Source organism: Gobio gobio, assembly GCF_949357685.1.
Source record: "Gobio gobio genome assembly, chromosome: 8".
In the NCBI taxonomy this organism is placed as follows: domain Eukaryota; kingdom Metazoa; phylum Chordata; class Actinopteri; order Cypriniformes; family Gobionidae; genus Gobio; species Gobio gobio.
In genome coordinates, this window is record NC_137114.1 from 34,551,959 (window position 1) to 34,567,100 (window position 15,142).

A 15,142-nucleotide genomic window follows, 5' to 3' on the forward strand; every position below is an offset into this window, starting at 1 on the left:
GCTCCCTAATTCAGTAGTCAGGGCACTGGTCAGGGAGTCAGCCCATTGACTAATGTCCTGATCAGTGCCCTGACTACTGAACTAGGAAGCTGATTGAGACTGAACTTTTGTTTGGACTGCTCATCTGTGTTTCTACCTTTGCCTGGCTTTTGTTTTGTGTATGCTTTGGATTTCCCCATTAAACTGCATTTGGATCTTCAACCATTCGAGCCTTGGAGCAGTCCGTTACAGTCATGCTGGAGTGAAGTTTTAGTTTTGAGAGAAATATGTTCATAAAAATGAAAAATATCCATATGTCCATATCAGTGTTATTATGTGCATGAAATATTACTATTTCATTTTTTTGTTGTTGATTGATTTTAGTTTTATATGTTCAGTTTTGTATTGGCTATTATTTTTTGTTAGGCTGTTTTTTTGTATTTTATTTAGCTTAAATTTGTTTTGAGATATAATTTGAATGCATAAAGTTATCTCAGTTAATTGCCAAAAGACAACATTTCTAGTTGTTCATCTAATTTTTATATTTCCTTTTATTTCAGTATTATTTCAATTACTGTACACGATTTGCATTAGCTTTAGTTATGCAACAGTTTTCCTTATAGTTGTTATGCAATGCAAACCAACCCTGTGAGCAGTTTTCCGCTAGGTGGAAGCATTGATCAACCTTGCAAGACCCCTGAATCTCCACTGTATGATTCTATCATCAAAACTGCTTCTGTTTTTAGTGTCATCACCATAAATATACGGTCATCATGCCATGATCAGTGATGGTAAGCAGACACTCAAACACCCCGTGATTCACGAGCCGCCTTTTCTGGTCATCTATTGTGCATCTTTAATTCACCCTGTTCTACATATTATAAAATAACACACAGACTACTCAATCTATAAATTGGATGTAGTTAATGGCGTTAAATATTCTCCGTTATTCTCCACTTTGACAGCGAGGGCGCTCAACACACCCTAACGGTCCAGTCACGAGCTCCCAGCTGGAGTGACGCCACTTCCGTGACAATAGGGTCAGCGTGACAGATTTATCAACAATAACAAGAGCGACTTGTAACAGTCTGGCGATCAAAGTGCGAGATTTCAATTGAAATGACGTGGATGAACTGACCGTTAGGAGTTGGGGTGAATAACAGCGTCCTTTCCCGAGTCTCACCGAGGAGCTGCTCATTCAATGTAAGACACTTTGTGATGATGGAGGGATGTTTTCGGTTAAAGCTAGCTAAATATTAGCAAAAGTATGATCATTCACTGGTGTTGACTTAACGTTACAAAGATACATTCTCATTCCGAGTCATTTAACATGAAGTGGTCTGTTTCGGTGAGTGGTGTCAGTTTTGATATGTATCCTCATGCAGAAGCTCAAGATAGATTCATATTTGATTTGGTAACTGTTACTAGTGTCTATTATAAATGACCTGTGCTCTTATAAAATCACAGATGAAGGTGACCCACCTTTATGACTTTATGATTGCGTTATTGTCATGTTATGATTTGTAAATGGGCCCGTGTTTGAAAATGAATGATTGCAGGATAGATTTAAATTCTGTGGTTTTGTACAGTGTTGGATAGATTAAAATATTAGCAGTTTGGTGGTTATTGTGTGTGTGTGTGTGTGTGTGTGTATATAGTGATCCACACAACAATTAGTTAATGATAAATTGTAAAAAAAAAAATATATATATACACTACTTATCAATAATACAGAGCCTTACTGCACGTTTTGATATAAATCACATTACGAAATTGTGCATCGACTCAAACTAGTCTCCAAAAAATCTAGTAACTAGTAAACTAAAGTCTTTTGTTTTCATGAATATAAGATGTTAATTTTGTAACGTAAGGATTGCATTGCACAGTGATATTTCTTCTATATATTAAAATGTATGTTTACTAAATACAAAATAGTACTCAATACAAATCTAATCATGTAATCCATAAAACAGTATTATTCTTTAATCTCAGCCATATTTGTATAACCTCGGCTCTAAAGCTACTATTCTTCATACTTACATACATTTGGACTTTATAGGCGTTTCTTCATCCGTTTTAAATGTGCAGCATGCTGTAAAATAGGAGTAAAGTCCCATGTAAAAAAACAGCTCTTATTCTTGTAATTTGACACTCTATGCTAACGTTAGACTTTAAGGAAACTGTTTCCAGCAATGTTTTGTCTTGGCAACTTTTTGTTTCACAAGTCGGCTATTGTTCTTGTTATATGCACAGCTGTCTAACGAATGTTTACATGGTTTTGGTCTCCTTGTCATGTATTTTCCTTAAGAGCCTGTAAACCTCTTCTGAGTTGTAAATACAGTAAGGTTTTTCAGATGCATATTGAGTGCGTTGATTTAAACAGCAACTCTGGCTTTGTTGATTCAGATTAGTGTAGTTACAACTTAAGGTGAATCGTTTTCTGTTCTTCTTGCTGACCTGGTGTCTTCTTTCTACAGAGTGCTGTTATCTCTGAAAAGTGTGGTGAGGACGCTGAGCAGTCTCTCTGCTGGTGTGCAGTCACGTTTATCTACTAAACCCTGACACTCAATGGATGAATAACTTTTTGTTGTAAAAGTAAACATTATTTTATGGGACACCTGTAAGTGGACTGTGGACCTGTGAGTACAAATCACATAGCAGGTGAGAGCCCTTAACTCAGGATTCTCATATTTATACTGGTTAATTTAGGAAAAACATATTCACCCAGACATGTTTAGTCATCAGTGAATTTACACATTCTATGTTATAGGTATTGCCATGCTCAGTAAAACTGCTGGTTTCATGTTAGCAAAGAACATGATTTATTTAGCCAGCAGATGGTTAAATCTAGGCCAGCTCTGTTTAAAAATGGATTTTTTAGCCCAGAGGACTGCAGTTTCTGACTATATGTTTAACTGAACTTCTTGAGGTTGACTGACACACGGGTCATGACATAACACCAATTTTTGTCCTATTTATGAATTTTTCAAAACACATTAAATGCAATTCATACATGCAATGTGACGAGCATCTGTGATGAACATGTTTTTATTTTATTATTGTAGGATTTTTGTAATTTTTTGGGGGGATGTCAGGATGAAAAGAAAACCTTAAGTAGTTTTAAGGTAGTATTGTTTGAAACTGTAAAACTGACAAGTGAAATAAAGCTGAAATAAAATAAAAGTATTAGATATTTTTTAGACAAACTTAAACTTAAAAATGAGAAATGTTTCAACTAACTGAAATATATAAGTACTAAAATTACTAAAACAGAAATTAAACAACAGAACTAAAATGAAAACTGAAAATATAAAAAATAAATTTATATATATACTGTATAGAAATATATTGTACCATATGACTTTGATTTGGCAGATTTGTTTTTTTATATTTTGCTGCTATATGTTATATATTGACAAAACTGCTTTACTGTTTATTAAAGCAATAGTTCACCGAAAAATGAAAAATCTGTTTTCAAAATACTGACATGTGGTCCAACAAACTTGCAATAACAAAAGTCAAAACAGGAAATGATGTGATATAAAGGGCCCCTGCAGATTATCATGGCTACAAGGTCAATGAATCTCTTCAAATATCAGATGATTTGACCATTTCATTGCAAAGCAAGGCTAGTTCAGGGTCATTTGAACAAACAGGTAGTCCCACCTAAAACTCACGTCATTGGTTGAGATTGGTTGACATGTTGGACTTCTCAATCACAAATTCATCTTGAAACCACCATTTTATAAAATCAACCTACAAATCTCTGCACCGTGAACTAGGAACTATTTAGAATTGAAAACAAATGACACTTTATCTTGTATTGTATATCCACAGCGGCATAAGGTGCGTGGCGTGGGACAGTGCAATGGAAGCTTCTGAGATAGAAGGTCGCACCTTTATGCAGGCGATCAGTGAGAAGTACAGCCCGGAGAACTTTCCTTGCCGTCGGGGTCCAGGCATGGGAGTCGTGGTTGTGCCGTCTGGATCACAGGGATCCCCTATGAAAGGTCAGGCTTGGGTTAATTAAAAACAAGTCATGTAAGGTTCCTTCCTTGGTGATTTTAGTGTTTGCTTTGGCGGCTGTATCCTGTTGCTGTGTTTCATAGTTTATTAATTATGTGGTCATTCTGCCTTCAGACCGTCTGAATCTGCCCAGTATTCTGGTTTTGAATGGCAGTGGAATCAGTCATGCAGGAGAGGAGGGAGAGATCGCTGCTTTCTGTGCTCATGTTGTTGAACTTGATCTGTCCCACAACAAGCTCCAAGACTGGTATGAGGTGAGTTAGTCAGTTCATCCGGGGATCTCATTGTTTCAGATTTCCCTCACTGTATAATGATACAGGTTCAAATGGCCAATTTTGTATGAAAATATTTCAAGCGATAGTTCACCCAACAGTGAACATTCTGTCATTATTTACTCACCCTCATATTGTTCTTTATACCATGGTCTGTCTGAATACTCGATTTTCTTTCTCTTTCTCTCGCTCTCCATAATAAAATCAAATAAATGCTATAGTTCATTCATTGAAATAAATGTAATCTTACACTACTTTATGTCTGTGTCTGACTCAAAGTGGGCAGAAGGCTAGATCTGAAGAGTTGTAGCTGGCAAAAAAAGAACTATAATTTTTAGCCTTCCGGTCATATCTTGTGCTGCAAACATCAATAACAGCTTTAAGTTTTCAATGCTGGCAAATGACCATATATATATAATTGGAATATAAGTGGTATAAGTGGAATAATCCATGGCTAACTGTGTATTAAATGATTTGAATGCACTCTGTGGAGGCAACCACCCTCTGCTTCGCATTGCTTCAGTTCTTTCCCTCCACGTCGTGCATTAAAATTGTTATGATGATTTTTTTATATATGATAAATGTCTTATGCTTATCAAGACTGCACTTGTTTGTTCAAAAATACAATAAAACAGGAATATTGTGTTTTAATTCCTGTGATGTCAAAGCTGACATCATTTTCAGCATAATTACTCCAGTCTTTAGTGTCACATGATCCTTTAGAATTCTTATTGACCCTTTTCACATTTCCGGTCATCATAGTTGGGTAAAATTCTATAGCGGTGAATGAGAGAATACATTAAATATATTTTTTGTTTTTCCATATATGCTCAAATAGCAAAAGAAATACTCCACAATAGTGTTTTCACAACTTTCGAAAACTGAGAAAATAGAGAGCGATTGATAACTGCAGTCAGAAGAGAGAAAGATGTAATTTTTACCATCACTCCCATAGCCGCTGTATTAAAAACACCCTCACAGCAGCGGTAACTAGTTTTTTGTAATGTGATGAAAAAGTAATTTAATACTAAGTATAGTGTTATAAATGTACATATGTTTTTTTTTTTAAACGAAAATATAAAAACTTTGCAGGATTTACGATATTGATGACCGTTAAAACGCGTCATCACAGTCTGTGAAAAGGGCCTATTATCAATGTTTAACACATTTTTGCTGTTTAATATTTAATAACCTTTTTTCAGGATATTTGATAAAAATTACTGTTAAAAAGTAATTATTATTACAACAGCATTTATTTCAATAGAAATCTTTTGTAAGATTATAAATGTCTTTTTAATGCATCCTTACTCTCTTTAAAAAATTTTTTTTAAAAATCTTACTGACCTCAAATTTGAAGTGTAGTATTTTTATATATCTTTGTATAGCAAGAGCTGAATATCAATTCTTTAAATATTTAAACTTTTTTAACTTTAAGTTTAACTCTTGTTCAACCCTTTAATCTGTTCCAGATCAGCAAGATTGTTTCTAACATCCCAAACCTGGCGTTCTTGAACCTCAGCTCTAATCAACTGACTGATGCTGTCTTAGATCCAGACTGCGCTAAGGCCTTTTCTGGCATCCGCCGCTTCGTTCTTAACAATACCCAAGTGTCCTGGGACACAGTGCAAACTTTCACACGACAAATGCCTGAGTGAGTCACACTTTGAACTCCCAATGTTTCTTTATAGTTCTTTATAACCGATAGTGAAGGTGTACTTGGTGTATATCAGGGTTCCTCAAATCCAGCACTGGTGGGCCACTATCCTCAGAGTTTAGTTCAGACCCTGATCAAACTTCCCTATCTGCAATTTTCTAGTAACTCTGAAGACTTTGATGCTTGTTGAGGTGTGTTTGATAAGGGTTTGAACTAAACTCTGCAGAGCAGTGGCCCTCTAGGACTGGATTGGAGGAACCCTGGTGTGTAGTATTGATTGCTCTTTACTAGTTTGAGATTTTTGAGACATTATGAGACTGATTTTTGAGATATTTTTGAGGTATTGATTTCATATCTTTTTTCACATAAAGAGAATTTTAATGCCTGTATGCATGCAATCCTGTGAACAAAACATGCATATTTTCATTATTGGGTATAATAGAAATGGTTAACATGCTTTAATGTTATTTATGTTTACATATTGTCCACAAGACAAAAAAATGGCTGAATTTATTAAAATGACCCCGTTCAAAATTTTATGAACCATTGAATAACCATTGAAAACCATTCTTAATACTGTGTGTCGTTACCTGGATGATCCAAAGCGGGCGACAAAAGACACTTACATGTTTCCTGGAAGACAAATTAAGTACAATTTGATCTTCGAATTCAAAAAGTTTTCACCCCCCTGGCTTAATGCATTGTATTTCCTTTTTTTTTTTTTTTTTTTTTTTTTTCACATACAGTACATTATTGCTGCTCTTCTATTCCCAGTCTGATTTAAACTTGCTGCTTTCTACAAAGACCCTCCTTACGAAAAGATCAAATTGCTTTGATTGTCCAGCTGACCCAGTGCGTTGTGATTGGCCAAACACCTCAAGCATATGTCAGAAATATAACGCCCCTTACCGTAATCGCAAGCTTCAGATTTCAAGGCTTCTAAAGCATTTGTAAAAACAGTTAATAATAATGTTGTCAGTTTTACCATACCATTTCGAGTCCGTGTTGAATTCTGAAAATGCAAATGATCAAGCTGATTGATCGGAACCAACTTTGCAAGCACAACTTGACCAGAACATTTCTCAGTGGTACTGGTAAGTAGTCTTTGTTTATAGCCTGCGTTGTACTTTCATTGGTTCAAGAAGCTGTCCTCTGTAAAATGTGCAATGTGCAAGCAAACATTTGGGTTCTACTGCTCAGGAATAAATAGGTCTAACCTCTGATTAACCTCTGAAAGCAAAAGCGTTTTTGCTTTCGCATCCAAACACACATTGCTTCTGCATCATGCCGACAACACTTCGATTCACTGAAACCTCGCCTTCTTTCATTGCATATGCCTTTGGCTGGCGTTATGCTAATATTTTACATTGTGACGTGGACGTTTGAGGAAGTAATATCTGTACTTCGATCAAGGTGTTTTAGGCAGGTCTGGATTAGTGTTCTCTGTTAGAATAAATCGCTTTTTCGGAGACTATGAGCTTTAACGTTGCAGATCGTTTACATGCACGAACAGATACATTACACACTAAAGGAAAAGGAAAAGATTTAAAAACATCATACGATCCCTTTCTGATCAGATCCATGATATTTAATGAAGGTGTCTCTGGTATCAGAGCTCTTCACTAGCATCAATTGGTTTTGTCCAGGCTTGAGGAGCTGTTCCTGTGCCTTAATGAGTACACCACTGTGACACTGGCTGCCATGCCCTGCTCCACACTGCGTCTGCTCCACATCACAGACAACAGCCTCCATGAGTGGAATGAAGTACGGAAATTTGGCTCCATGTTCCCAGCACTGGACACTTTGGTCATGGCCAACAACAACCTGAGCTCCATTCAGGACTCAGGAGAAATCCTTCAGCGGCTCTTCCCTAACCTTCGAAGCATCAATCTGCACAACTCTGGTATGATTATTTTTTTGTGTGATAGTGTTGAAAAATGTCTTAACGTGTGCTAGAAGGGTCTAAACCAGGGGTGTCCAATCCTGCTCCTGGAGGGCCACTGTCCTGCAAAGTTTAGCTCCAACCCCAATTAAACACACCTGAACCAGCTAATCAAGGTCTTATTAGGCATACTAGAAACTTCCAGACAGGTGTTGAGGCAAGTTGGAGCTAAACTCTGCAGGACAGTGGCCCTCCAGGACCGACTTTGGACACCCCTGGTCTAAACGATCATACCATGTGTGTAATTGCTTAATTTAGCATTATTACTATTTTATTACTGTTTAACTACATAAACTCTGTAAAAACAAGTTTTCTTATAAATTTGTGTGAGTCAGGACTTAAGCGATGGGAGGACATTGAGAAGCTAAACTCTCTGCCCAAACTGGAGGAGGTGAGGTTGCAAGGCATTCCTCTACTACAGGCTTACACAAGCATGGAGCGTCGTAGTCTAATGATAGCCCGGTAAGTCCAGTGTGTAAAACAGGGATTCAGTTCACCCCAAAAAATGTAATTCTGTCACCCGCATGTCATATCAAACCTGTATAAATTTGGTTTCTTCTGTGGAACACAAAATAAGAGATTTTGAAGAATGTTGGTAACCAAACAGTTTGATGACCATTGACCTCCATTGCATGGACAAAACAAAAATGTTCCACAGAAGAAAGAAGTTCATACAGGTCTGGAACGTCATGATGACACAGAATTGTCATTTTTGGGTGAACGATCTCTTTAGCTTCATTAGAAACTGATAGTAATGCTCTAGAAATGTTGGAGATGATGATTGAAACCGCCCACAGGCTGCCGTCCGTGAACAACCTAAATGGGAGTGTTGTGACGGATGGCGAGAGAGAGGACGCTGAGAGATTCTTCATCCGTTATCACTTGAATTATTCAGAGGAGGAGCTGCCTCACAGGTAAACTTCACACATGAGTCACCCACTAGTCACCCACTAACCTAGTCAAATGTATTCATTTTTCTTCCATTTTTAAAAGTATCTTAATATACACTACCAGGGGCGTAAATCGCGGGGGGGACGGGGGGGACAGGACCCCCCCAAATAGAGGGCTGTCCCCCCCTAAAAACCATGCTGGGTATTGTAAATAATATAATGATATACAATTAAAATAAATGTGTAAGTAGTAAAACAATACAAACACAAACGGGACAAAAAATAAGTTAGAGAGCAGACACAACAATTAAAAACTGAACGTGTCTGCTCAATACAGCACGAGCCGAACGAGCAAACAGCTGACAGACAAGATGATCGTGGAAGATTTGGTTTCAAAGCGAAATGTAAAAGCGCCTATTTAAGGGAGTGCCATTGTACTGTTTTCTTGTTGTGTTTTTCATTAAGAATAATAGGCTAATGAACCCAAAAATCAAGCAACCAGCCCCCGAATTAGCGCTAATTAAACTGAAAGTATGCGCACGGCCACTCCGTCAGATCTGTGTTGGGTTTTGCTCAATATGATCATAAGTGGCAAATCAGAGGGCTTGCTGCAGTTGAATATCTAAAGATCTGAATATAGTATAAAATACTATGTGGAGGACGCAAGATAATTTAATAATTATAATATGACTGCGTAGTGAACCTTAATCGTATTAAATGCACAGATCCTAAACGGTTGTAGTTCATGTGTGTTATTTGTGGAATACAGACGTGCGTCTCTTCTTAAATGGGACACTCAGAAAAAGTTATAAAAGTTTTAGTAAACAACTATCGCTTTGTGTTGTTGGTCAGATAAAATGACAGAGAAAAGAAAAATGGACATTACATAATTTTTCAGTGCACCAAAACGCCAAATAAGTACAAAAGGTTTTTTTTTTGTTTTTTTTTTGGTACACATATCCTTACAAGTACGATTTTGGCTGTATTATTTGTGTCCCCTTCAAAAATTGCTCGTGAGAAATATCATGTTTATTGTCCCCCCCAACTGTTAGATGAAATTTACGCCCCTGTACACTACTGATCAAAAGTTTAAGGTTAGTATGATTTTTGTTAATGTTTTTGAAAGAAGTGTCTTATGTTCACCAAGGCTGCATTTATTTGATCAAAAATGCATTTCTGTGATGGCGAAGCTGAATTTTCAGCAGTCATTACTCCAGTCTTCAGTGTCATATGATTCTTCAGTATCATCCATCATTCTAATATCAGGGCTCCAGACGTCGACCATTTTTTTTGAGACAGTGCGAGCATTGTTTACAACTAGCCACATATGTGCGACCTGCGAATTTTGATTTTTTGGTTTTTATTTCATGTTAAAAAAAGGAGTGAGTCCACTATTCTAAGGCTATGTGTGTGTCAGAGGGGAGTATACGGGAGTGTTAGTCAACTGTGCAGGTCAGGAGTCGTTGGTGTGTCTCGCTGTCGTCGCTTCTAACGTCACACCTCAGTCAAAAATGGTGAAACGTTCCATTGCAAGTGTGTCCAACTGTGTCCCGCAGTACTATAAACCAACAAATTACGCCCCCTACTACAAATTACACCCCCTAAAACGAAACCTCTCTGATCACTGATTTCAGTACCGATCTTCTGCTTCACTGATCTTGCTTTTTTTAAGCTTCCCTATTGCCATCTAGTGATAAAGCATACAGGTTGTTTTTCTTAGTTTTTAAAGTATTTTAATTATGAAACTACAGTAAATACATTTTATTTAAGGGGTAAGGTTAGTGTAAGGTTTAGGGTTGATACAAAATTTCTCAGCCGATTATTCAGAAAGATATCTGCCGATACTAATAGTTAGTTTGATACCGATAGTAAGCGTCTTGGAGACATTGCTGCGGTTTTTCTGGATTTAGCCTGTCTCCGTTTTTTCAATTTCTTCACGTAATCCCAGATGGACTCGATGATGGTGAGATCAGATCTCCGTGTGGATTATACCGGCTCTTGTCAAGACTTCTTGTGCAAATATTACAATTAATGGCAAAAAGAAAAACATTTGGAAATGTAAACTGATATTTCCTACTGACACACTACAGCAAAAAATATGAATAACTGGCTTAACTTTTTTGTTGTTGATGAAAATACTAACGTGCCTAAGACTTTAGCATAGTACTGTATGGATATAATATTATATAATATAAAATTTGGTCTATCCAGCTGCTCTTTAATACATTCTGCATAAACAAACAGTCGTTAATTATGACTACATAGTATTTTATGTTGTAGGAGATTTTATTTTATGATCTATGCTCCACATATGAGGATTTTATAGATGTATTTTTAGACCAGAATCACACTCTATGGAGTGTTAATTATTAAATAAAAACGTATTTGTTATTAATAATAATAATAATTAATATGATGATGATTATTCTGAGTTTGCATAACTAAAAGTGTTGGCTTTACTGGCAGTATTTTGACTCTCTAGGTATTATTTTGGCTTGCCCATGTAGTGGAAAGCTGTATACAGATTTGGTATTTGCATTTTGTTTTGAAGATATCACTGTTTGGTGACCAAATATGGGAAACTGGCTCCTCTGGCTGAGATCGACCTGCGACCGCGTTGCCACGCCAAGGTGGAGGTGCGCTACGAAGACAAAGTGGAGCAGGTGAACATCCGTTTGGACCAGACTGTCGCGGAGCTGAAGAAGCAGCTGAAGACTGTAGTGCAGCTCCCCACCAGAAATATGCGCCTTTACTACATCGACAAGTGCACTGCCTTCGGCCCCGATGAGTTGAAGTACAGCGCACGGGCCTTGCACTCCTACAGCATTCAAGACGGGGATGAGATCCTGGTAGTTCCCAAAAGAAAATAACCGTCTTTCACCAGGATCACGGAATGCTATATTTAAATAACCAAATCTGCTTCGAACTAGTGCTATCTACGCTCCACAGAATGATTGGGACTGTCTTTCAGGGAAAAACTCCTAGGACTTGCTGGGGCTTCAGTTGTACACAAGCGGCACGTCACGTGTCATGTCACTACGCAGTCATAAGAAACACCCTGACTCGTGTGCACCTCTGCTTTTGTTGCTGTTATTAAAGGTTTTATTTTTGTCTTCAGACTTCACGAGCACCCCTGTATTTTTAAAGGCCCGTTTATTTTCAAATAAAGCACAGCGAAGGGCTCTGGCAGCCCAGGATGTGCTTTTTACAGATCTTAAGACAATCACCCATAGCTGAAAGAAAATGTTGCACTGCACTTGATGTCTTAAAGATGAAATCCTGGATAATAGTTGAGTGCTGATGCGTGTCGTATGCTGTTAGACATTAATTACATGCAAAAGACTCTCAGGCCTTATATACTGTATGGGCAGTGCTAGATTCACATGAGGAAATATTTGCAAAAACATCTTATTCACAAATGTTTTTAAATATCCAGTTCATTTGAGCATTTTTTAAAATCAGATTGATTCCAGGGGGAATTGCGAAGCCGCATGTCTGTTTTTTGTTACTTTTTAATATGTCTAATCTCTATTAGTACTTTCCCTGTTGCTTTGGAAGTGGGCGTCAAATTCGTACCTCCAAGACAAAGCATAAGCTTGAAAAAGTGCTTATTCTTATTTCAATTATGTCCATATTATGAAGTGTGTCGATTTTGACTTTCTATTTTCAGAATAATTAGATCTGTTAAAAGTCAACATAGTCCGCCAAAGATTATGTTATGACTATTATTATGTGTAGTATTTATTATTAATTTACTGATCTGTGTTATTTGTTAACGACAAAACAAATCAGTAGCAAATCTATCATGGTGTGTATCCAGCCAGTATAATATAACCAGGAATTTGGTCTTCTGTGTTAAATTAAAAGCCCCCCTAACCCATGAAAGAAAATTCTTTAATCATTTACTCATGACTTACCAGACCCCTATGACTTTCTTTTTTCTGTGGAACATAAAAGAAGATATTTTGAGAAATGTCATCCATACAATGGAAGTCAATGGTAAATCAAAACTGTTTGGTTGCCAACATTCTTCAAAGTATCTCCTTTTGTGTTCCCGCACAAGACAAAAGGACACGAGGGAGAGTAAATGATGACAGAATTCCTTTAAGTATACTGCAGCTTGACTAAAATGTGTTGAAATGTGCAAGGCAAGACGGCGGTAAAATCTACAGTATGAAACCAGCAAATGATTTATTATTTACACACTGTACTTTGATCAAATCGGTGCATGAACCATCTCATTTGCTTGTCATACTTAATTCAACAAAATCCCTCATGTTTAGCAACTAAAACTGACAAAAACATAGTTTTTCGCATATTTATTTCACGTATAACATGACAGCATGACTTGTCGGATGGACTGAATGGAAAAGCACTGAGATCCTTTCGGCGTAACTGTCAGTTTGCTGTTACACTGACACGTATTGCAAATGCTTAGGTTAGTAGTAGATTCGATTTTCTATTATGTACTGATATATAAAAGTGTATGAAAAGAAATATGAGAACGTTGAACGCTTTTTCTCATTAAACATTTCAGGTTTCAGCCGTATTATCATATACTCGTCATTAAGACGTAATCTTAAATTAAGTCAATTCAGAGTGAAATCTTTTTTATTATTATTTTATCACCAAAAAGAGTAGCTAGTCAGAGATTTAATAGTGACTTATATGTGTCTAACTTCTCGTATAATGTTAAAATCAGATCTCTTATAGTTGTAGGAGTAATTTAAGGGTTGCTGTTTGATCGGGGGAAGAAAGATGATGAAGATTATATATATGAAGGTTCGACCATCCTCTATGCCTTTAACACTCTTAATGCCTTTACCTGTGCCCCCTGATCAAACATTAAAGCAGAATGAAGCACTGTTTTTCTTCAGAGAATTCCCTATTAGATTTTTAATATTTGATGTTCTGTGCCCACACAGGACATGGTATTGATATTAGTGTTTCACTTTTGCATAATTAATGTTTTTTTTTCTACATGCATCCATTATTAATATTCCAATTTTATGACCTTGAAGGTAATGCCATTTAAACTGTGACTGACGCGTATGAAGTGTGAAGATGAAAGTTGTGAAATTTACCACTGAAGACAATGTTTACCAAGTGATATTTATTGCAGTTATTTTCATTGCCACAGCACACTATTGTTTTTCTATTTGTGCTATTTATTTTCCTCTTTGTTAGGATATTATGTGCTGAGTGTAGTTTACAAATTGTGTCTCTCAGTTTGCACTATCTGTTGTACATTAGCAGTTCTTAATCTTCGGTTTAAGTTCATTTAGGGGTGCATAAAAGGCTGTTAAGCGTCAAATGGATGAGTCATTTATCTAATGTATGCATTAGGCCTGTTATTGTAATGAACACTTACATACGTCAAGTTGAGTTGCACACAGTCACACTATTAATGCTTCATTATTCGGAATCAGATTTGACTGTTTTATTCCATTGATTTGCCAACATATGTGCACACTAATGTATCTATGTTTGAGAGTTGAATGGCTTAAAGGAATAGGGAAAATAAACTTTTACTGACAGTCATTACAGTGTTATCTTATGTAATATTACAGTATTTATTATTATTATTTTGAATTAATTTTATTGTATATTTTCAGTTGTCATTTTAATTATAGTAATTTTGTAATAGGCTTTTGTCATTTGTATTAGTTTTTTATTAAATAATTATATTTAGCTTTCATTTATTATTTTGTTTTAGTACTTCAATTTAAACGTATTTAATTTTGTTTAAGTTAAGTTTAAGTTTCCATCTAATGTGTATTATTTTATTTCAGCTTTATTTCAAGAAACATTGTGTAATATTTGTTTAAATGTTGTTTAATAGTTTTTAGGGTCACGTTTTAGATTAGGGTCCAATTCTCACTATATTAACTAACTACTAACTATGCCTTTTGGTTCAATAAACTCCCTAATTACTGCTTATTAATAGTTATAAGGTAGTTGTTAAGTTTAGGTATGGGTGAGCATTAAGGGATGTAGAATAAGGCATGAATATGCGCTTTATGAGTAATAATAAACAGCCAATATCCTAGTGTGCATGCATGCTAATAAGCAAGTGTTACTGATTTTAGTAAACAACAGTGCTGTCATTTCCCCCCAAAATATATTTCCTGTGAATTTGTTTTCAGGCCCACACTTTTATGGAATTCCAATAGTATATTCTTGTTTAGTATTTGTTCGAAAATGTTAGTAGACTATATAATCTGTTTATATCATGCCTAACATCTGCAGTCATACAGGTTTGGAACGACATGAGGGTGAGTAAATGATGACATTTTCATTTTTGCTATACCTTTAAATCGGATGGGACCAAGCACTACTACTGATCTCAATAGTGTTTATTCCAGTCGCCAGGGTGACC

At 36.3% G+C, this 15,142-nt stretch overlaps 1 protein-coding gene across 1 annotated transcript; it reads left to right on the forward strand.

Annotated features, from left to right (window-relative positions):
- Positions 1-1,002: 1,002 nt before the first annotated feature.
- Positions 1,003-14,303, forward strand: tbcela (tubulin folding cofactor E-like a). The gene is made up of 9 exons (XM_079823746.1): positions 1,003-1,182; positions 2,457-2,640; positions 3,817-3,989; positions 4,120-4,259; positions 5,747-5,928; positions 7,578-7,834; positions 8,209-8,335; positions 8,671-8,787; positions 11,315-14,303. The coding sequence occupies exons 3-9, from the start codon at positions 3,848-3,850 to the stop codon at positions 11,631-11,633; spliced, it is 1,284 nt and encodes a 427-aa protein (XP_079679872.1). The 5' UTR covers positions 1,003-1,182; positions 2,457-2,640; positions 3,817-3,847; the 3' UTR covers positions 11,634-14,303.
- Positions 14,304-15,142: the final 839 nt, after the last annotated feature.